Below are 25403 nucleotides of genomic sequence, written 5' to 3' on the forward strand. Positions count from 1 at the left end.
TCATTTGCAATGATTCAATCGTAAACCGGAAAAATAAACAAAGGATAGAATATGATCTCATTCATTTATATAATTAAATTCAATGCTTGTAGTATTGTTCAATGTTTATATAAAAAAATGGAGTAGCCCAAGGAGTATACTGATTTTACTCACTTCAACCGAAAAGAGAGTTGGTGGCAGACAGACGTCACATGAAGGCTTGGTTTGTTGTCCACACCTTGCATCTGTTTCGTGTTTTCCCTATGTCCATCTTTCATCACCCCAACCCTTGCCAGGCTGACATCGATGTGGCCCTTGGGCATGCCACAGACAGTACTTTGCGGGCCCCAGGGAAATGTTTGTGAGTACCCATGATCTAAACCAAACAAGACCAAAACGACAAAAATCCAACATACACAAGCAAAGATATCACTTTTTAAAGGTTTAATCAATTAATTCCATAGAACTTTATGAATGTGTTGATTTTAGCACATAGTACATTTGATGCGTCAAAATCCGAGACAAAAAACAGCCGTAAATGAGGGAAGCATCAGAAAACACAAGCAAAGCGTCAATTTTTGAGTCCCAGGGGAAAGGAGGTTTCAGTTCTGCTGTACGCAGGAAAAGTGTTACATTGATTCCTTACTGCAAGGAGAAGCGATGCGTCGAATTCTGAAAGTGGCTCCATACAGCAGGTTGATGTGTTGGAAACTTGGCACCCAGGTGCAATATGTAGAAAATTCAGATGGGCTGGGGTTGATGTGGCAGTCGCGAAACAGACGCTGCGTCGATTCATCCAGCCGCGAGCAGGTGATGCTTGATTCTTTCAGATGCACAGTAGGGTCTTCGTTGGAGTCGAAGTGGGGTCTGGAACGTCGGCAACACGGTGCTCTGGACTCAGGCTGTGGTGGTACTTTCAGGCATGAACAGGCGCTGCATCTATTTTTCAGCCGCACCACAAAGATGCATTGGTTTTCCAACCGCCCAGCAAGCTTCCAAATGGAATAATGGCGCTGAAGGGCGATGCATGGATTTTCAGCTCTTGAAGCAGCAAAATCACCTCCAAGTGCCCAGAACTGGGATTGGCACCACTTGGCAGGTCAGAACTCCCAGCAGAGGAGTTCAGAAGAGCTGCAGATGAAGTGTTTGAGGGCCCTGAGACAAAAAACTGTAATTATCTTATTAGGTGGCCGTGCAACTTACACTACGTAGGCATGACCACAAGACCAGTCAAAACCAGGACCAGTGAACACAAAAGCAATATTAGCTGCGGCCGCAACACTACAAAAATGTACACCCACTACGTTGAATTCTGTCACACCACTGACCACGGACTATTTTGGAGGCTAATACAACCTGGAATGTCACTACCCTGTTTAGGAAAGAACCACGATATACCCTGGATTGAACTACAGTAGCACTTTCCATTCAGGTCTATCTGCTCCATATATTGTCTCCCTCAACACACTATCAGTAGATGTCTCTCCACTCTGTGTCTCATTTTCCATTCTACACAGAGTAATTTCTTTACACACTATAAGCATGGTCCTTAAATTTATAGGTTGAAAGATCATATCTCTTGTGGAGAAGGAGCCCACACCACTGCGAAGTTGATGTTAAGACACTTTTTATCCTTGCACCCCCCCCCAACACGACCAGGTAATTTTCTGCCCCTAATCCACCTGCTACCTATTTTATGCCATATATCAGCCTTCCCTTCTTTCCCTATACCCTTACCATCTTTACATGACGACTATCCTTTATCTTTTTTAGGGATTACACAATCTCTCATCTCCTTCCGTTACTGTTTGTTTCACTCTCCTTTCACAGCATTCGCTGATGTGTAATTCTGTCTGCTAATTTCCACATTCTTTGCATTAAATACAGACATTGAAGCCACTGTTTTGAATTACAGATACGGTCATTCCACTATCTATTACTCATAACATCACTTGCTGGGTGGAACTTTATTGGCAAATCTCCATAGGCCTTGTTTTGAACACTAAAACAAACACACACAGGCTTGCCTATATCAGCAGTTATCCACCGTACCAAGATGGCGGCCATTGATGTCCTGATTGCACCCCGCTTCCGGTGACTCCGGAAGTCATTTCTGGAAGCTGAGCACTATGACACTTGGGGTCAATCCACCGTCAACCATCTATGAGCACTCTAAAGGTTTGGTAGGTGCGACAGCTTGTACCTTTCGCCATAATCGTAAGTACCTTCCAGGCTTTTACAACATGAGCACTTTACGCTACGGAATACGCACACCGGTAACTGTCATATTTTCCAATACAGATTGTTACGGTATGCACACTCCCGTTTGACTCATGGGGACTACCTCTTATGTCCCATAGGTAAGAGGTCCCTCTTTTCCTGTCCCCCTTCCTTCTACCCCTCCTCAGGGGCACTAATCCCGTTTACATAAAGGATTTGTCATTAATGGAAAAATACTGATAAAGCTTGACTTTGAATTATTCAGAGCGTGCCTTGATTGTGATACTCCGCACCATCCATGATATTTCTCTGTAGCTATGCTGGTATATGGCATATAATTTTCAACAGAGTTTATGTGCGTACTAACCACTCTGATATGCCCACTCTATTACTAACTGTGATAACATGCTGGGATGTCCTTACCCCAATGTCTGTTTGTATTAATTCCGATTACCTCACGATTGTTTTTAACACCATAGCCTCATTTGCTCAGCCATCTCAGAGACTGAGTCTGGTCTACCTGTTGGAAGCCAGATATGTTAGCATGGCCTACATATAAGGCGCCATGTAGGTGCATTTGGATTTATACACCAGAGACACGACTAACTATTTTTCTTTGTTCTGTCTGTCTGTACCCTCAGTCCCTCTCCCTTTTGTCGTTTTAGATTGGACCACCACCAGGATCCCACTGGTGGCACTACTTCATTTAAGGATGTCATCTCTAATACATTATCATTTTATCTAACCTTTTCTTTTGGTCCTGAAGAAGTGCTAGGGATTTCCTCCTGAGACCATCAAGGGTGCAAAACATGTCAACCTAATCTATATACTATCTCACTCACACACTTGCATAGCATATCACAGCTACTTAGGGCCATTACAACCCTCCAGCAGCCACAGCCTTTTGTGTTTTTTAATCTTGATAGATGAATGTTTATCATTAAATCTGACTAGTACTTTAGCCATTTTTAAACTCACTCATCAATCCACAAGCGCTACCTTGCACTCATCATACGGCGTAAAAACTAAAGATCTACACAAAAGCGACCCCTAGGAGGACCCATAGAGTACTGCAGCACCAGCCCGACGAGGAGCACCACCCTATGATGAAGCATGACATCCCTTGGGATGTGTGAGGCCACCTTGAGTTTCCTTCTCTCTAAAACAACACCTTTTGTCTTCTCTTAGGAACAGTGAACCTCTTTTCTTTGATTGAAACAAGAACATGCCCACTTTCTAAAAGTAGCATTTTCACACACAATATACAAACCCCCTTCACAGAAAGATGTGTTTTTAAATTCTAAATTCAGGTAACCCAAACTTCAAATCTCCATCTCTGCCCGATTGAAAGTTACACTTGGAAGACGTTACAAGGCAGCTCCAATGATAACCTGTGGGAGAGATAGTCTGTGCAATAGTGAAAAATGAATTTAGAAGTATTTCATTATCAGGACATGTAAAACACACCACTACATGTCCCACCTTTCACATATACTGCACTCTGCTCATGGGGCGACCTTGGGCCTATCTTAGGGGTGCCTTACATGTAATAAAAATGATGATTTGGGCCAGGAAGGTGGGCGCTCTTGCCAGGTCGACATGGCAGTATAAAAACTGCCCTAGTGCACACTGCAGGCCTGGTACATGTTTGCAGGGCTACCTATGTGGGTGGCACAATCAGTGCTGCAGGTCCAGTAGCAGCAATTGATTTATAGGCCCTGAGCACACACAGTGCACTTCACCAGTAAATCAAATATGCAAATCATGGAGATCCAAACATAAACATAATTTACACAGGGAGCACTTGCAGTTTAGTTTAGAACAGCAGTGGTAAAGTGCCCAGAGTTAAAAAAAAAACAGCATAAATGAACGCCAGGTTACAGTAAAAAATACAGGAGGTAGAGGCAAAGAGACAGGGATTTCTACGCCAAGGATACCATGTCTAACACCGGGATACACTGTTTGGTTGTCTGAAGTAAAAAGATGCAATTATGTTGTTCAGGATGTGGGTTATTAAGAAACTAAATGCTTTGCATTATTAAAAAAATACTTTCATTCCATAGAATCAGAGGGCTGATGCATACACAAAGAAGTAAAACTACACTTGGATAATTAATTCTATGTCTCAGTGTAGTTTTACTACTTTGTGAAATTCAAACAATACAATTGGAAGATGCATGGCAAGCTGAACCTGACACAATGAGTTTACCCAGATTACATGGAAATCCGTGTGATTTCCCCATTGGGGTTCCATTCCCTTTGTTCAGAGTTCTTCATGGCTAATATCTCCTCACAGGTTGACAGGAATTCCCTCTGCAAATGCGCTTTGATTCTCCTATGGGAAAATATTTTTCCCTGTCGAGAACCCACTTCCCCTATATGCCCATCAAATCTGGAAGACATCACTTCAACTTCCTACCCCAGAAAGGGATTTATGCCAGTCTTGGCTGTCTTAAAACACAGCCCATTCCAGGTGGAAAAGGAAATGTGTGAAGTTTGTGGGAATTCACAAACATCCAAAACCTAACCATGTCTATTAATGCTAGGAATCTAATAATTCCTACCCCTAGAGTTGCATTTATTGGTACAGAGACCTCAGAACTCATACTAGAATTTGCCACATCCATAATGGGGCTTAAATGTGCAAGATGCCCTTTATGAATTACTGGCAGGAATAAGTAGGCTAAAGTCAGTCATGAAAATAAATCTGAAGTTACATTTCTGAATCGAGCCCAGAGGCATTAAGGGTACTGCCTTAAATGTGTAGTTCACATGGACCCTGTATGATATTAGAATATTCAAGTATTCCTTACCTTTCATGAATGTGGTTCTAATAAAATTAAAGGAAAGTTTAATACTTGCAGAGCATTAAATAATTATATTGCTATGCTGAGAAAATAGTTTAGCAAAGGGAAGGAAATTAGACTGTGCCTAGACTCTTATTTGAAAAGAAAAACTATATCAAAAGAATGAACTAAGTTTGTAGTAGATTAGAAAATCTAGTTGTATTTGAACAAATAAAAGTTTTAAAAAAATCTGGAAATGACCGATTTGAGTCATGGGGCGTTTGTTTTTTCTTTTTTTCTTTTGTAGGGTTTAGGACCCTACTTGCTTTGGCAATGCTACACAATGGTAAACCACCTGTACTTGCTCCCTAAAACATGTGGTGTACATTAGATCTACCTAAATATGACAAAAATATATGTTTGCCAGGAGCACCACTGTTTTCTGACTGCACTGCAATTTAAATGAATTGCAGTGATACATGACTGGGAAAGTTCCTTTTGCCATGTAGTGTAGGAAAAGGCTACTTTTATACATCCATAATCAACTCTTAAGCGTGCCTTCTAAACCCATGTGGAAAGATGCTAATCTATAAAATTAGTGCACACTACCTCTCAAAGTTAGTGTGCTCTCACAATGAAATAAAACCAAAAAGCGATATCACTGTGTAAGCCTTCCAAGACTATTCGTTGGCCAGGCCTACATGAGATTTGAATGTTGATTTTTTTTCCCCAGTTGGACTTTGTTAGCAAATGCTTCAAAGTTATTTCATACTTAATTTTCAAAGTCTAATTAAAATTTGAAACCATATTTTTGAAAACGTAAGTAGAAAAGTAACTTTGTAAAAATTTACTTTAGGCTGCCTAATCCAGAAGGGATTTAAAACCAGCTCTGCCCAGTTATCACACCAGCAGAGCTAGAATGCACATACTTTATGTGAGAGTTAACAACTGTTGCTGAAAGGTCAATAGACTGCTTATGGGCCCAGAAAGATCAAATGGGAACACTGCTGACCACTTAGCAGGGATTAACTATCTGTCAGTGGACAGAAACAGGTAAAGGGCACCGTTAGCACAGCTTATTGTGCTAAAGAGAACTTCTCCTATTTACTCCTAAGACCATTCACTCAACCAGGCTCTATCCACAGTAGGGGACAGATGACCAGTTTTGACACTGTCAAATGGGAGTGGAACTCATAAAAATAGGAAGGGACTGCTGTGTGAAAGAAGACTGTAAACAAGTTGTTATGATTGGGTTGTAAAATGTCTCTATTCACTGGCTAGTGCACAGAATGATTTTATCATCCCAACCACTACCTCCACAAAACATTCCTGGGCATGTGAAATTTCTGCCTGCAAAAGAAGGCTCTGCTGGCAGAGAATTCCTAACTTATGACTCTTCCTAGAAGAAGAGGACTTACTCATACTACTGAAGCCTGATGGAACCCAGAGGCTGTAACTGCTCTAGAAAGGTCAAGTAGTTGATCCACTGTAAATTGCTTCAGGGACAGAAAGCACAGAAGGACTTCTATCTACAGAAGGCCCAGAATACCACAGAGGAATGGAGCCTGTCAGAGGTGTGACTGGAGACAAGACTGTTAACTAGAAGCATTCCCTGGCCAATTTAGGGTCTGCAGAAATGGCCAAGAGGAACCATTTCAGAATATTGTAAAAAGTGGGGTTCAGTCATCTTTTCGTCCTCCGGTATACCAGGACAAGGTTCACCCATAGAGGAGAGATGGTGAGAAATCAAGGTTTGCCTCCTCAGAGCTTTATACTGTGTTACAAAATGGTTCAGCAAGATCTAGTACTGAAAGTAACTGGCCTTGTGGAGCCAATCTTGGCTGCAGCGTCGTGCCCTGCCCCACTGAAAGAGTTTGCCTGAAAAAAAAGTGATTCAGTCCAACCCAAGTACATGGAACAGTGAACAATGGTTATTTTATCTGACCCAAGAAATAATCTTGGTGGCTTTAAAATCCAGATATGTCACTGTTGGAGCTCTTGATACCAAAACTAATGTCTTCAATGAGATATCATTGATGACATATCTAAAGGCAAGGGACTCTTGCTTGCCACAGCCTGCTAAACAAATTTGGCTTCCACTTTAGAGCTAAAGGGGCAGGTTTATTCACACTGTTCTGCTGGTGCAGAATCAGACAGAGTGACACAAACTCTGACAAAGACACAGTAAGATACTTCCTTTCCAGCAGAATAATTATTTTGTACTAGAAAGTTGCCCTAAAAATAACTCAAATACAGAAGTAATGATTTGCACTTCCTTGCATTACTTTGCAATTAAATGGTGCCTGATATATTGGCATTTACACACTACACCCATGGTTTCTGGGTGCACAGCCATATCTACTTAAACAGGACTTTTTTGGGCAAAGGCATTAATGAAGAGAAATTAATAAAGTAACAAATGTGCCTCTAACTCGGAAAGCAAAAGCTTTGACTAACACAACTTGTACGTCATCAGGGTAGGCCTGAAATTGCTCCATGGTTCCGTCATCTTTAGGGATTACCTGCTGCATGTACCATAGTTTAATGGAAATTCTTTCATAACAGTGTTTTCATCTAACAAGACTAGATTTATTAAGGCGTTAGGGGTACCCAGCGACAAATTAATAACCCTGTTCTTGACAGCATGCATAACCACAATGTATCTTACAAAATGTTTGTGAGAATAAAATAAAGCTGAATTTAATAATTCTCTGAATGATAAATCACACATAATTGAGAGCAGATGGGTTTTAGGCAGCAACATTCTGGATTGCAGGAGGAGGTAGACTAATAATCTGATTATTAGTATTATAGCTGCATTTAGGATCAATTACAGACTTCAGGGAATACACTATTCTAAGTAGGAATAGCACCTGAATATTGACTTAAAAAAACTGTTTGACCATAATCTCATAGCCAGAATGTCATTAGTGCTGAAATATTTTGTTGCTGTAGATTAAGTAAAGCATTTTTTATGTTTGTAAAAATATTAATGTTTAAAATATAGTTTAATAAAATAGCATGGATATAATATGTTATGTACCATGTTACATATAAATATTAAATGACTGTTATTTAATTGTATTTTTATGAGGGCAGTAGGCGCGACAATGGATTTTGCGAAGAGACTCCGAGCTAAATTAGTGAAGGTCTTTGGTTAATGTATATCAAGAAAAATGTATCCCAATGGCAAGCTATGTGAGTGAAGTGTGGGGATGTAAAGATGTCAGTGAGCTCCAGGGGGTTAAAAACTATTTTTTGTGCTGGCTTTTGGGGGTTCGCACTGGTTTCCCGTAATTTGTGGTGCACGAGGAGGTAGGCCTGGAGTGCATGTACTAATCTTATCGCCCTGGTTCTCATTATGCGGTGACTTAAAATTTGGTCCAGTCCCACTCCCTCACTGAACCAACTTGTCATTGAGGACTGTAGGTCATTTGAGACAGCACTCCATATCCCCTGGCTTAGATATGTCAAGGGCATGTTGGAGAGTGTAGGCCGCACATAACTATTTACAAATCCCAGATCATTAAGGCCAAGGAAGGTGGTGTACTTAAAAATGTGTTTCTTTCTAGGTGGCAGCGTGAAAGAGAGGAATGGGAACTCCTTAAACCCACAGTGAAAAAATATATTTTATTGACAACTTGCCTTCGGGAGAACCCTACCTGACGATTGTTAATAATGCACATCATTGTTTTTTATTGACAAGGTTCGGGCCACATTGGTTTTTAGCTGTTCTAAAAGGGTTTTACAAATTCAGAGATTTGAAACCATGTCCCTGCGGTAACGTTTCTAAGCAAGACAGTACACACTTAATATTTCTTTGTGATTTTTATCAGATAATAAGGCACAGATTATTCCCCTCTTAAGAAATTATCAATTTGCACAAGTGAAACCAACTTTACTGTATTTACAAATGCTCCTGCCCTCTTTGGTCTGTTTTGGGGTTGCAAGTTTTAATTCCTGGTGCCCTTAGACTTAGGAAAAAGCTATTTAATGACCACGAGGCTTTCTATTTAATGAGCTGTTACTTTTGCTTTTTTAATGATTCTACAGTGATTTTATATTTTTATAAATGGATTGTTATTGTATATTTTTATTTCCTTTTTAACAGACTTTTTTTAACTGGTTGTCTACTTTATGAGGTTTTGAGTTACCAAATAAAGTATTATTGACTGAATGACTAATTATATTTTTGTTTATGTTTTTAGTTACTTGGACTTTTGGGAGATTGAGTGTGTAGTATTTAATTGAAAACTAATATGTTACATTTGATATGGTTTTAATTATTTCAATAATTTGAGACTTTATTATATTTTTATATACTAAGTTATTGTTTTACTGTATGTTTTTAAATTTTGTGGGGCCATTGGCATTTACTGGGTGAAATTCTGGAAAAGTGTTTCAATACAATGTAAATGAAGAAGTATTAGATTTCAAATAATTTCATAAATTTACATTGCCATTTTATTCAGTAATTTAGAATAAATTATAAAAGTATTTAATATATATTGGCATTTTTTAAATTCCTATAATACATTTTAAAAAAGGAAAGCGTAGTTTTTATTTTTAGTGGGATTTGAGCAGGTCATATTAGTAGTAGTAGTATATATATATATTGTTTGATTTAAGTAATATTAATCTCTTTTTAATATAGCAATTTTATTGTGAAAACTTATTTGGAAAAATGATGCTGGTGAAGAGTTTTAGGATTTTTGATGAGGAGGAAGAATCTACACCTGCGTACCTATGAGGGTGCCACATTCATACTTGAATAAGATTTGGATATTCCTAGGAGAATGCCTAATGACTTCAGGAAGCGTTGGGACCATGACAAGGAAGCTTATGTTTGGACAGTTGCATACTGGTTTGGACAATTGTGTGATGGTTTGGACAAATGTGTGATGGAAATTTACATTTTAAAGTGTTAAACCGTAGACTGCTTTCTCCATATGTACATAAATCACAATAGAAAATGATATCCTAGGAATATTGGTTACTAAATGTGCTTAACTAGTACCATGTACCTTTCTAGAAAAAGAACTATGTAAAATATCCCAGTCTATAGGTAATATTCACAAAGTAATATTCGAGTTTTTTTAAAAGTTGTGATCATGTAGTACTCTTTAACATATTCTTACATGTCATTGTAAAATGATCCCAAAACTTCTTAAAATTGCATTGAAAAGAAAAGAAAATCATGTATTATTCATATGCAAAATAGTTCAAATAGAAAGGAATGTTTCGTCTTTTCATTGTTATTAATAGGCTGTTTTATATTTGAGTGTTGATTTACAAAAGCATGTGAGAACGTAACAAACTACCCCAGAGCTCATAAATGCTTATGTGAATCTTCTCCTTTGTGTACAAGCTTTACTAGATTTATAAACCATATGTCAACAAACATACTGATTTTCAAAACCTAAAGGGCTAATTTCTCTTCTGCCAAACATCTCAAACAAGATCTTGCTCCATGCAATGTCAATACCAAAAGCAGAGTAATGTGTTCTGGTATATGTATTACCATCTTATATTAAAATATCCTAACATGTCCAATTAAAAAAAATAAAGATAGGCTTTGAGTGAATACAAGAATGCATGTGAGTTACATCAGATTTTAAAAAATACTTTACATAATAAGGTTTGTGGGTTTTCGTCGCAAATGTTATTTCTGATGATAGTGTTGTGGAGACATTAAAATCTATTATCATCTAAAAAATTAGGTCATACTGAAATATCTGTCTGACTACTTTTTCTTAAGGTACAACCGATAATCACCGTTATACCTTTAACTAGAATGTGGATGACAAAATTTAGTGATTTATCTTAAAAGCAAAGGACACATGTGAAATCCAAACTTACAACCAAAATTATTAATATGGTTTAATACTCGCACATACCTTGAACATTCAGCAAAATATGTGAAAAAATCTTTTGTATTCACTCGGAGAAAGGTAATGATCTGAAAGCTTTGGTTCACTGCCAATCCCAGGCTAAAAAACAATCCTAAGAACAATGGCGGTTATAGCATGCAGAATGAGGGAAAGGGAAACCACAAAGCACAGCAGATATGCCAACCTACTTCACTGTACAGGAACCAAACAAAAGAAAACAAAAAAATTTGATGCAGTAATAATTTTTTAATAAAGTTAATTTGTTAACACCTGACCTGAAAATAATTTGGAAGTTGAGTAAGCAATCATATAGAGAAAAGAATGAAAGGGCAGAACAAGATCATGCATGATTGACACCTATGTTAGACAAATACATATTTTTTGTTATTTGATTTGCACGACTGAGGTTCCAGAACTGTGGACAGGTATAAAGGATTTGTTTGCAGAGGAAAACACAATATGACAATGGAAATCTGTTTATATCTACTGAATGTTGCCCTGTTATTTTTCATGTAGAACAATATACATGGACACCATATGTGTAACTAAGTAACTATTTGCTTTGTCGATAAAGCCGTGGATTTTTTTCCAGGGCAGTGTTTCTACATGTACATAAGTAAAGGATATCTAGATAATGTGGAAGGATATAGAGAAACTCAGGCAGGCTTACAAGTAGAATTTGGAACAAAAAATACAAGAAGAAAAATAATGCAGTGGGGTGAGGCAGGAGAGAGAAGGGAATCATTGTAGGATATTAAGATAGTAAAGTGTGATTTATTTCCTGAATTGTACCACTGATGGTGCCACTCATACATAGGTGTATGAGAAATGTTATTACATTGGTGAAATTTACAAGTTTTGTGTTATGTGAATTCATGAAATTACAATAATTTCACTAGTGCAAACCTTTGTATATTTTTTCATTTGTGACTATCTTGAGGAGACAATGTCTCACGTAATACTGATTTGAATCAAATGTCCCACATGAGACACTCTCTGCTTGAGTCAGTCCATGTACTTGTATCTCTGGGTCAGTACTTATGTTCAATTTTGATGTGAGATCTGAAGCTATTCGTTTAATTACATTTTGCATACTTTTCATTAGATGTCATTAAGCAAACCACAATTTTGCACACCCTTAGGTAAAAGGGAGGTCATTCCCGAGTCTTTGGGCCTAATTACGAGTCTGGCGGTCCATCGGTGGAGATGCGGTGGTGGTCGAGGACCGCCGCACCAGTGGTCCAACCACCCTATTATGAATACCACAGTCAGACTGTGAGAGGACTGCTGCAACCGCTGGGGATCCACGATCGCCAGCCGTGGCGTGGCGGTCTGAGGCCGCAATATGCTTAGTGGTGCAGCTGCCGCACTGCCAAGCAAATCAACCAAAGTGGTGGGCCAACCATAGAAAGGGTGGCGGTAAGGAAATGTTACCTCTAGGCCTGGGAATGCATTCAGGGGAGCACATGGTGTGCCCCCCTGTGTGTATGCTCCCCCAGTTCCTGCATATACAGGAACTTGCTTTGCCTTTTTAAGAGGCACAGCTGTGGGAACACCAAAAGACCGCCTACCGGACAACGAGGAAACTCCTAATCTGGCTGGTGGCCGTCAGTCCTTTTTGTCGGTGTGGGAGTGGGACAGTGGAATGGTGGCCAGCTCCCACACCACCAAACTCGTAATCGGGCTCCTAGTCTATGTGGAGAAACGGTCTTGTGGTTTGTGAGAGCTTTGTGTCTTTCCCAAAATCCAAGCATCACTAGAGATGTGATTTTAAGAGTGGATACCCCACCAGATATGTTCACTTTAGAGACAACTAAATAAAGTTGGCTCAAGGGAAGTGACTTCTTTAAAGTGGGTTTTGGTGAGTAAAGGGAATCCAGGCTGAACATATTAACTGTTAAAACAGCAAACATCAAGAAACTGGTTCTGGAGGTCAATTTTTATCACACATGTTCCAAGCAATATGTCACTTTAAATGGCAATTACTAGGTTGACAAGAAAAGTTGGTGTATGTTATCCTAGCAGAAAATTCCTAATTGCTTATTATTTGGCAGTTTAATTTTTCTGAATATTCTGAATTCCCTGTTCTCTTTCAATGGGGCTCCAACATCTAAACCCCTGTTTCCTTTGATTAATTATTTCTGTCTTTCAGTGTTCCTTTCTGTCTCCACGATGTACTATAGTGTATAGATATCACTTGTTCTCGTTTATTTTAATTAAACACTTTGCTCCCCTCTCTAGACCATCCTTACCTCCTTCCCCCTTGATGTAGCTTTCATTTTATTATGCCTACCTGATCCATACCACTTTTTCCCTCCCCTGTTCTATTTTTACTTAAACTTATTTATTTCACCTCACCTGCTTCCTCCTCCTTTTCCTCATTGCCATTATTTCTCTTTTTTCCATTCAAAGTCATAGTAGACATTAGAAAAGACCGCAGTGACGTACAGATACTGGTTTCTTTTGCTTGCTATTCTACTTTTTTTTTAAATTAAAAGTATCAAAGTAATTATTCTTACCTTTCATAATGCTTTAGTAGCTTTAATAAGTTTTTACATTTTTGATATTCTGGATTCCAATCAATGTCTGATGCACTTTTTGTATGAAAATCATTTCAAATGTATTTTTCAATATGGCAATTCCTCTAAATGCAGTTTTGTCAGCCTGGCTTTCTCGAGTTTGAGTTATCATCATAATGAGAGAAAGCCAACTAGTTGGTCTCAAAGTAGGTGTGATGTACTTTATAATTTCCTTGGTTGTCTATTCATCATGGTGCTTCATAATGGACTGCTTTGATATGTATCAGTTAGAGTTCCTGGAGACTAGTGGGTGTTGTGTCGCAGCAGCCAATGTGTGACAAGACACAGGGCTTATACTGTGGGATGAAACTTCATGCAAGGAAAAAAGGGCTTGATTTTCCACAGTAAGATGAGTTGAACCCATTCTGTGTGTGCCATTGCATTCATATGCAGGAAAGGTGTGAAGATCTATAGATTTAGAGGAGGATGACAAGTGGACTGAAGCAATCTACATTACCCAAAATTAATATTACATCACTCCTCTATGAGGGCCTCCGTAGTTCCTCCGTTTATATATTAACAGACTTAGTCTTTTGTGTGCTGAGCTTCAAACATAGTGCGGAACATGCAGGAGCACGTTATCCTGGCAGGATCTCAATTTAAGGATTTTGTTAGTAGACAATACTTTATCATGTAGATCGGTGTCATCAATCTACTCATCTACAGCCATGTTGCGGTGACTGAGTAGTGCATCATAGAAAGCATTAATCAAAATCAGTCACACTTACTGGAAAAGCTAAGTCCTTCAAAATAGACCTGCTAAAATAGTGCACCAAAATAATTATGTTACCAGTTGCCTTTCAGTAAGGATATAATTTCAGCTAACCTTCAATTAATAGTTTGTTGCCTCTAATCATGGATAATTCTATAAAACCCTAAAAGGTTTCCTAAACATTACCCAGTGTCTAACATGCATTTTCAGACAAAACTTTGTATAAACATTTCTTTGAGTCAGTGCCAAAAAAACAAATTGTAAAACACATCCATATTGGTATATTAAAAGTCAGTATCCATGCAAGTCAGTGTCATTGAGAACGAGTTGGTGTAAGGTATGTAAATTTAAATGTGTTGTACTTGTATAGCGCACTGTTACCCTGTTGCAGGGATTCTGCTTATGCACAGAACTATGCACAGGAAACCAGGACCTTAGAGAATTATGGTGTACCAGAAACTCCCCTCAGAACCAAGAACCCCATATCCGACTAGCTTAGTGTCCCATTCGTTAGCCTAGATCTAGCTAGGCGGTCCCAATGTATAGACAACCCAGAACATGCGACTTAGATATTTCTCAGGAGTGGTGGGAATCCGAAATACCTGTTTGTACTTATTTATCAGTCCACAACAGAATAATACAGACACGGTAAAGTTTAAAGAGTTTATTTTATAAACCTTGTGTCCTAAGATGCAGTACTTTGGCTAACACTGGCAGACAAATGGTTAAGATCAGAACCATCAGCATTGTTACAATACCATACACAATGAAAGGAGCAATCATAATAATAATGACAGTGGTAAACAGCCACACTCCTTTCTCTAGTAACTAATAGGTTTATTATACTAATAGAAGGTCTCTTAGGCTAACAGGGGGAACCCCATACCGTATAGATCAGCGTAGTAGAATCACATCACAAGATCAGCTGGGCTCTCTCATGCATCAGCTCTTCTGTTCGAATGAATCTAAAACATTCTGTCCTGTAATATTAAAGGCACTTGTCCTTCAGATATTGGCAGCTGCATGTATGATATGTCTACAAAGTGGTACGATCAATCTGAACACAACACTCTGCACCGTCTAGTGTCCTAGACTTGTTCTTTACATGATGTACAGACGAAGGTCGCAGCACAGTGTTAAGAATGTTAAACAATAAACTGTTATCCTGTAAGGCAAAGTCGAGTAAGCATTTCTAAAATGAATAACATATAACAACAGTGTCGTGTGCAAAGCAGCAGAAACGGCAAGCTGGCTTTCTAACAGTTTGGCTCCGTTATGCTAACTTAGTGTTGTAAATAGGGAGTGGCTAACCCACACTACAACCCTAGGGTGTCCTGGCGCTGTACTCATACCACTGTGGAACCCATCCTGGCTTTTCCCTGTGAAATGTCCACTCCTGGGCACCCCCGAGGTGAAGCCAGGCATCCCAGCGCTGTTGGGGCCGTTGTGGAGATTAAGCAAGCTATTGCCCAGAGTTGCAGAGTGGGACCCATGATTAGAATAGGCACCAAGGCGAGAATTAACAGGTCCGAGGAAATTGAGCCCAAGACCTGTCGAAGCAGCAATTGATCCCTGGTCCTGGGCCAGACCTCTGCATCAGGGTCTGCCGCTCTAACAATTGAGCCACACTTCTCCACAGGTATCTGTATGCAATGTTCATCCATGAGAGCCGAAGTTGTGACAGATTTTCAATATATATTCAAGAAATTAATTGATATTTAAGGCAGGTAAATATTACTTCTTTACGTATCCTGTGATGGCCCTGAACCTTCTTAACAAGTTTTGTTCCATGGAACATTGATGAATGCTCTTTATTTAGGGGAAAATCGGTTAGTGGAATTGTTTAATCAAATGTGTAAATTCTGCAAATCCTATTTTTCCCTTTACTATACCGCAAATATTGAAGCCTGTTATACAGGTTGGTGAAAGTGAGAGAATGGTTTAATAGAATAAATAACACAATTATCTGATGAAGGGTTCGTAACCTCTTATGCCATGATGTCACACTGTGCACAGTAGAGTTTAACATTATACACCCACCCCTTTAACATATATCATAAACTAAACTGTTTTTTTACAGGAGGAAAGGAAGGGGCCCACTATATGTAGGACGGCTACACGGGTTCCCTAACCTTTTTTCTTCCCCGGGCTCGGGACCACACTATAACACCGATAAGAGAATTTTATAAGGATATGTTATACCTTTTCTCAATATATATTTTGTTTTTTTGTTTTTTTGTTTTTGTTTTTCATTTTTGCACATTTAATTATATCACAGGTGTGGTGAGGACTGTAGCGTACATATAGGTGTCAATCGGAAGTGATGTTGCAAATAACATTAAGTTGTGCCTAATCAATATATAGTATGAATATATAGGCTCTCTTCAGGCACTAGACCGATACACAGAAATAAAGAAGAGACCCCTTTTACATACCTTAAGCCACTAGAGCGTGTACAAATTAAATGTGTGTTTGTCCAGAACATGGGCTATAATGAATATTGATATTTATAACCACTAAGTATTGAGATTGTTAAATACAAATAAGTGACTTTAGCAACTAAAAGTGATTTAGCCCAATGCTTGGCGATGCATGTATGATTTCGTTTCTTTGAACACAATTATTTAAAAATGAAATCTAAAGAAACTAATTATTCGAGTTTTATTCCCACCGAGGGATAAACACTGTGATGTCTCTCTTGTACTTAAGAGTGTAAATAGAAATATATTTTTTACACTGTAAAAATGTTGATTTGCACTTTCCAATATGTCTGCTGCATTAGAACATCCCAAGTGATTACCTACAGATCAAGTCCTTTTTTTGTTTACACTATGTTTTGGAAAAAGCACCTCAATGAACTTTATTTAAACCAATGCAAAACGTCTGTGTATTCGTGTGAACAAGACACTTTTTGTGTCGAAACGCGTCACGAAGAATAAACTACTGCCGTTTATGTAATACCCGTGACTCCGAGTGTGCTTTCAACGTTTAAATTGGATTTATATAGATTTGCCGGCTTTCTGGTTTACCGGCATTAAGCACCCCCTGACTACGGGCTCGGTTCCCAACAAACCCGTTTGGAGTAAGGAATATCATAAACTAGTAAGCAATTAGTAAAGAAAATCTCATCATATTTCCCATGCAAATGAAAAATAAACAAATGAATATAAAGATGGCTAGAAATCTATAAAATCTACTGACAGTAAACAAATGTTCTATAATATTGCCTTGCCTTCTTGATCCTTATAGAATAATAGTTTGTGACAATTGTCTAACAAAATATTTCAACCAAATTGTGTTACTGACATCTTCTGTTTTAAACATACAAAATAAAGGCAATCAATGCATCAACAAGTTACTTAATACAATAAACTGTGCTCACTTACTTTACAGTTTCTGAAATAAATTTCAAATTGCAAATACAAAATATACCTTCTGTAGAATGCCATATTGTCCATGATGTAAAATTCAAATATACAAGTGACCACACACTGAACAGTAAACATAACCCAACCATTAAAATACATCTGCATTTCCTTCCTAAAAGACAAACATCTCTTGTTGCATCATTTGGAATTGTCTCAGTGTGTTTCATTTGTGTTATACATTTACAAGCATTTTAATATCATACCATATAAAATATATTGATTAAACAATACATAATCAAAGATCTTCACTGTGGTTGTGGTGTGCACCTAACTTTCTTTACATAAACATTCACTCTGTAGTGATACAAAGATTGAATTTAAAAATAGGAATTTCAAACATAAAAGGTTGTTATGGGGACTCACCTCTCGGTCCAGCAGTGCAGGTGATACCACAGTGACAATGTCTCCCCTTTCAGGATCAATGTAGAACATGTTTGGGGAAGGTTTGTCTGGTGTTTGTTGTAAGATATTGTAACGCAGAACAGCATTATCAGTTGTGGGGTCATCAGCATCAAAAGCAGTCATGCGCATTACTATTGTACCTGCAAAATAAAAGGATCCTTGTAAAACGCATGTCTAATTTGATTTTAAATTGATGTCACCCTACAGTAAATAAATATGCATGATTATATAAATGCTTGGAAATACATAGAAGTGGGCTAGGTAGGACTCTTGGAAAATGGCCCTCTCTGAAGGGTCACACCAAACATTTTGTCTTTCTCCTCTGACCTTCTTTTTGTTGGCTTTAGCACTCTGGGTAATTTACCACTGATGACCAGTGCTAAAGTGCATGTGCTCACTCCTCTAAACATGGTAAGATTGGTTTACACCTGTTTGGCATATTTGATTTACTAACAAGCCCCTTCTAAAGTACGATACCATATATCCAGAGCCCGTAAATTAAATGCTACTCGTGGGGCTGCAGCACTGATGGTGCCAGCCACAGAAGTAGCCTTTCAAGCCAGTCTCAGGTCTGCCACTGCATGGCCTGTGTGTGCAGTTTACTGCCACTTCTGACTTGGCATTTAAAACTACTTGCCAAGCTGGAAACTCTCCTTTTATTACACATACGTCAGCCCTAAGGTGGGCCCTAGGTAGCACTAAGGACAGGGTGCTGGGTAAATGAAAGTTAGGTCATTCATTGGTATGTTTTGAATGTCCTGGTAGTGACAAACAGCATATTTGGTTTTTCATTACTGTGAGGCCTACTCCTTCCATAGGCTAGAATTGGGAATTCCTCAATACACTTTTAAGCTGTAATTCCTGATCATAGAAGAGTAGCTTTCTCATGTTTCATATGTTTGGAATGAAAACGACAAATCCTCCTTACTGGTGAAGGTGCATTTAACATTACTGTTTTAGAAATGCCACATTTAGAAAGTGGACATTTCTCTGTGCTAACAACTCTGTGTGCTGTGCAACCTGTTTCCAATACACGTCTGGGTTGAGTGCCAGCTACATTTTGGGCATTCCCTCTAGACAGCCACAAGCACAGGAAGGTGAACCTCCTCTGCATTCTGAGTACTCATCTGCATTCATTTGCATTCTGATGGGTCTTCCTGGGCAGGGAGGAATGGGAGGGGCTGTCACTTACACTTCAATAGGGAGTGTCCTGTCCCCGACCAAAGGACTGATTACCCCCCCACAGATAGCCTGGCAGACATAACTGAATTGATAGGGATACTTTTGCACTTCAGATAACTCCTTTGAAGTCACCCTCTACATCAAAGGAACTTTTGGGTATAAGTACTGGGGCTCTGACCCTACCAAATCAGACACCTCTAGATGTTAAACTGAACCTCTGCCAAAAGGACTGAAGTGCTGGTTAAAGGATTCAGCTGGACTGCTTTTCTTGAAAGACTGTTTTTATGCGTGTTGCCCTACTGCTCCCTGACTCTGCTGAATGAGATCTGGCCTTCCCCCCAAGTGAAATCAAAGGCTTTGCTGGCTTGCCTCTTATTTTTTGAAGTCTCATGGACACAATAGACTTCCCAAATTTCTGCTGGACTCTGCCTGAGTTGTCCCTTCCAAGCTCTGGCCGGGCCTCAGAAGTGGGTTCTGCAGCTTTTTCCTTTAAAACCGATGTGTCACCACTGCGTTGAGTAGAACTGTTGCATCGCCCTTCGACACAAATGCAAAGGCTGTTCAACAACAGCGGTTCTACAGCTTGCGCAACCTGATGATGCTCTGTGCAGCTCACTGATGACACATTGCCTTCACTTCAGCAAAGCTCAACAATGACACTTTGAGCCCTCAGCGTAAAAGCTTAGTTCTATCCAAGGTACCTTCTCAGCGGCCCTGTGTGGGTCCTATAGCCATCCTGCCCTCCGCTGCAGTTGGCCTGAACCTTGGATCTGCATCAGTACCTTGCGACTTCAAGTAACCTTTTGACCGCTAGTGATTTGTAAGCACTGTTTTTGCATTTATTCATTAAAAATTAATATGTCGACTTCTACTAATTGGATTTATGTCATTTTGGTCTTATTTTGCCCAGATAAATATTATCTATTTTCCTAAACATTTGTGGCGTCTTTTTGCGATGTATTCATTGTTACTGTGTGTGTTGCAAAATTACTTTACAAGGTGCCTCTTTAAATAAGCCTGACTGCTCTGTGCCAAGCTACAGATGGTGAGCACAGGTTTAATTTTAGTGTGTATCTAGCTTTTCCTGACTGGAGTTGTGGTTCCTGCCTGGCCTGGGTGCATACCTCAGCCAACCAGGAATACCATTTCTAACAGACTTGCATACTGCAGCAGAAGCACACTGTCACTCAACCAAACATCTTGTTAACCATTTTATTAACCTTTTTTGGTTAAAAAAGAATCCAAAGAACTTGTGTCTGCTGATTTTGCCTACGCAGGTTTCAATTCCATTACATCTTAATAATCCAATTTATAAGATGGAATAGTGAATTCACAACCCTAGGAGAAGCTGACACAATTTAATTTGAAACTATTAGTAACTGTGTAGCAGATTTAATTCCTCAAGCTATATCAAGGTAGTTGAATGAGCTCTAGAGACTGTACTGTGACTTAAGAGAAGGGAAAAAATACATGCGTTCAATACATTAGTTTATTTCTTGAATGGATAAGATGGTGTGTATCAAAGGTTTAGAGTCAATTGAAGAATTGTTATATGGTAACAATTGTGTCAATAAATGGCAGTGTTAGATTGAGAGCTCAGAGTCAATCTATGCCATGGTTGGATAAGCATAAAACCAATCAAATTACACAGCTAGATATCCGTGACCCTATTAGTGGTGCAGCGCTTATTGCAGCTGTCTTACAGTTAACAAACACAGGGTTTAACAAAGATTTATTTTATGTTTAGTGCTGAACAATTGAACATCACCTTTACAACATTGCACATTGGAAACCTACAAAGTAAACAACACATCTCTATAGCCATGGACTTTGGTGGAAAATAGTTTACTAGGGTTGGTAAATTTGCTGTCATGGAGTACTGTAGACGACAATACCGCTTTAGTGCCTTAACCAGGAAGCTTCATCAATTCTATTGAGTAGTCGGCACATTTTATATTGATTTCACAAATAGAACTGTTCTGTATCTATAACTGCCTTTACATGACAGCCACGTGAGCGATTTGTGTGTAAGACCACCTCCTTATTACTCAATTAAACCATCAAACCTGAGAGACCAGAAGTGGGGCGCAGGATCAGCACAGCAATGGAGCAGGACCATTATATCACCATTTATCCTACACCATTATCTTAAACCAATGGTCCTGCATTTACAGCATTGCCAATCCCAAGCCTCTCCGCACACACGCCTTTTTCTTAATGGTCAAGATCCAGTGATATCTCTGTGTTAAAAGTATACAAATAACATAGGAGACTGCACTGCAGATCATATTCCTGACATGAAGAGTAACAACAGCATATACATATTGAAAGGTGAAAGGACAGATACGGCTGAAAAAGTAGAGTTAGCAAGGTTTAATCTGTGTGCAGAAGAAAGGTCATTTCCATTCAAGTGCAAAACCTCGAATACCCATTTGGCGATCAAAGAGATGGAGAATAATAGAGTGCTCCTCTGTTTCAAATGTCAAAAGTATATGTGCAGAACATTGTGGCAAAAGTACTCCACCCATCCCTCCAATTATCCTACTCTCCTTAATGTTCATAGGTACTGTCTTCATTGCCGTGAACTGGTCCAACCCGGACCGGAGATAAGACTGCCTATAGCTGGGGCTTAATGGCAGTGACTTCAACTAAAGTGATTTTATCACTACTTGTAAAGATGAAAACGAGTCAAAAACGGATGGATCCAACTCCACTTTTTCTGCGTAAGCAGATCTTTTGTGCTTGCGTAAAGCAATCACTATAGAAACATTTTAGGAAAAGACTTCAATAATTATGGCTTAGTCATTTGTTGCATCCGCATAATTGATTTAGACACAAGGTAAACAATGCTATTGTTGGATGGGAAGCATGGAACAACCTAATGTCAGACTGCAAGTATGTAGCCAACTATTATTACTTATTGCTGGTACACAATGCCATTGCATAACCATTACTCCAGTGTAAGAATGTAGCCAACCTATATGTTTAGCATATATTTAAGCTTAAGATTTTTTCTGGTGGAGCTAACCTATGAATTTGCTGAATGGTAAGCACAGAGCCAGCTAATCAGAATATGCAACGGTATAGAACACTGTCTATTTCTATTGTAGCACATAACCAGCCACACGGCTGGCCAGATGCTACAATAATAGGCATGTACACTATATGAGATCAGCCTAAAATGGCAAATGGTTTTGAGAACCCTGCAGCAGGAATAGTAGTTTTATCTAAAAAAAATGTTAAAGCTGCAATACATTTTTCACAATGGATTGCCCTGTTCCCAGGAAGACTACTTTCACATTATGAAATATGCTGTAAGAATTCAGATAAAGTTCACAATAAACACCAGTTTGAGTTGTTCCGCAATTTCGATAATCCTATGAAGTCATGAGCGCCTGTTATCTGTAATAGCGTACTTCGCTTTGCAGTGGGAGGGTCATTAGTCTGTAATGCGCGCCTGTGTGATGGTACTTACATTCCCAGAGAGTAAAAAAGGCAGCTCAAGAAGCAGAGTGCATGACTGGAGGAGGCATAATGGGGAGAGTTACTCTCCCATCCCACCTCTTCCGTCAAATTGCCACGTTTTCAGCTAAGGACCAGACGATAGCTGGAGGTAGTGACAACCCTGAGAGAACTGCAGCAGGTTGGTACTTTATACAAGTCTCAAGTGGTCACAGGAGGGATGTCTGCTGGGGATAAATGGTGCATTAAACACAACATAGTAATTACACCAACTCGAGCCAGATTTTAATGTTTAGATTCATAGGAACAAACTCAATACTCCACTGATGAGCAGATGAAAGAATGAACAATTGAGAATATTCTCCCTTGCATATGTAGAATGAATGATATCTAAGGTGCTTCCGCCATAAATCCAGTATTGGAAATGATGTGTAACGATTAAAAAGAAAATTGCATCTTTAACTACAATGGTTACTGTTACATTTCCATGGTCAACAACGTTCTACTACAGCTGAAAATTTAGATGAGTTTTGGCTACAGGAGAAATGTCTATTCGCTAGGATTATCGACATTCTCACTGTGCGCTACCAAACTCTGGAATTCTATCCCACAACCCAGCGACTTCTAACTCTTTAGTCCTGTACGCTTGACTAGGCACAGTCTCAGTAAATCTGACTACTGGAGCGTTCAGCTCTGTTTTAAACATGTTATACTTCACCTGTGACTAGGATGAAGCACAGATATGGCTACAGGAGATGTCAATTACTAAACGTAAATAACCTCAATGAAAAAATCCGTATTTTAAAGGAAAAGAAACAGATCAATGTTTGATGGGAGGGTGTTTTCCCCGGGACTAATAAGGTTCATAAAACCACAAATTGAATTGCTCAACGATATTCATGTTGCATCCTGCCTCGCCTACAGGACTTGATCTGTACTTTTTGGGTTAAAGAAAGCAATTCTATAAAGCAGAGAGATATGTCTATTAGTCCATATGAAAAACACAAACTAATGTCGTCTAGTATAAATGCATGCTACCAACACACGTAAATTGGAGGGTGGCAAGGAAATATCTCATGATTAAAATCAGTTACCACATTTTTTCTTTATCGAACACTACATATAAAGTTTTATCTCCAACAGCTGCATATTTCTGTGGTGAAATGAGGAGGGCATTTTCTTACATTGAAAAATAATTGTTTTATTCAAAATTAATCAAGGCTGGACTCAAATTAATATAAATTGTTAATAAATACGTCCAGCCTTTCGTCCTTGCCCATCTTATTGTTCCTATTGGTTTGTCTATCTTGGTATATATTTTTAAGCGTTTTTGTTGCTATGTCTGCCTGTTTTAGTCACTTGCCTGAACTAGCTTATTTGTTGTCTCGGTCTATCTGAGGAAATGCATCTTCTTAATCTATCTGTTCCTTGTGATCAAGAGACAGACCACTCTATCAGTCAGTGCACACAACTGTTTGTCTGTGTGTGTTTTCATATCTTTCTGTCTGCTGATCTTTGCCACCATTCAAACATTTCTCCAGCTCTGTATTGGCCAATGTTAGATTCAGGATATTGTGGGGCCATTTTTCAAAGATTTTGATGTGAGTAGCTGCTGTTTACTTTGGAAATACTTCTGCATTGCTGCGCCATTCCATGATTATGTCAGGAGTAATACAAAAGTAAGTCACCGCTACTCACAGCAAAATCTTTGAGAGTCGAACACTATTTTAAAATTGATTACCTTGTAGATGATACAGTCCATTCCAAATTGCATACATGCTTCAAGGATGGACCAGTGTAGATCTCCTCGGATGGGAATAAGGAGGATCTTTTGTCCAATCAGGACAGAACACCAGTGTCAAATGAGCAAGGATGCTGTCTCCTAGACTATGGAGCACACTATGGCAATGGGGGAAAAGCAGGGGTGGGGGTCCACAAAGTTAGTTGGTGAGAGATACGGTTGAAGCTCTGCAGAAATCTATTGGTAACCTACTGGTTTGGAAAATATTTGTTTGGTGTAGAAGGCGAGTTGAGTATGAAAGGTGACTAACCACAACTCTAGTGTTGGTGTCACTATGGATGTGAATTTACTTGTTAATTAGTGGAAACTCCAAACATTTAAAGTGAATGTAAGCCTGCTCCTTTTTGCTTTCTATTCTTTATATCTGTTTGCATCTCTTGTCATCAAACACTGTTTTTCAAGGTCTCAACATGCATTGACTAGCTTTACTACACTAAGCAATTATTCATCTTTTTCTGAGACAGAATATCCCTACTTTCATGAAAACTGTACCTTTCCTTATCACTTCCTGCTTTCTTCCTGTTGTCAGGGTCCTGAACTGTGACTGCCTTTTGCAAGTAACTATACCCTCTATAGCCTCACACGCAGTAGATTTCACCCTCCTCCTGACTCCTCTGACAGAGTCTTTTCTCTACTCTGTGAGGACAAAAGACGAGAAGGCATAGGGCTCTTTGCAGCTCGAGGGTTCAATCACCAGAGAAATTTCAGCAATGCCATAGAACTCATCGAATACAGTATCCTGCCCTAAAATTATCCAATTCTTCCCCCAAAATAAATCATCCGGTGGGGAGGTACATATGCGAGCTTTGAACATTATTCAAGCTTGTGTGTTCAGAATTCTGTTCTACCCATTGGATGAAAGCAATCAATGTGGCAGAGTGTCTATGATGCTTTGACCCTTTACTCAGTTATGGGTCAGGAATGGATACTAACAAAGAATCGGTGCTTTATTATAGCTTGA

General features: G+C 39.0%; 1 protein-coding gene across 1 annotated transcript in view; it reads right to left on the reverse strand.

Annotated features, from left to right (window-relative positions):
• The window catches only part of CDH13 (cadherin 13), a 2339058-nt gene that overhangs the window by 831904 nt on the left and 1481751 nt on the right, over window positions 1-25403 (reverse strand). The window contains exon 7 of the mRNA XM_085638428.1: window positions 17959-18137. Within this exon, the coding sequence (XP_085494554.1) occupies window positions 17959-18137 (179 nt within the window). The remainder of the gene's footprint in view (window positions 1-17958; window positions 18138-25403) is intronic.

Source organism: Triturus cristatus, chromosome 12 (assembly GCF_964204655.1).
Source record: "Triturus cristatus chromosome 12, aTriCri1.1, whole genome shotgun sequence".
NCBI lineage: Eukaryota > Metazoa > Chordata > Amphibia > Caudata > Salamandridae > Triturus > Triturus cristatus.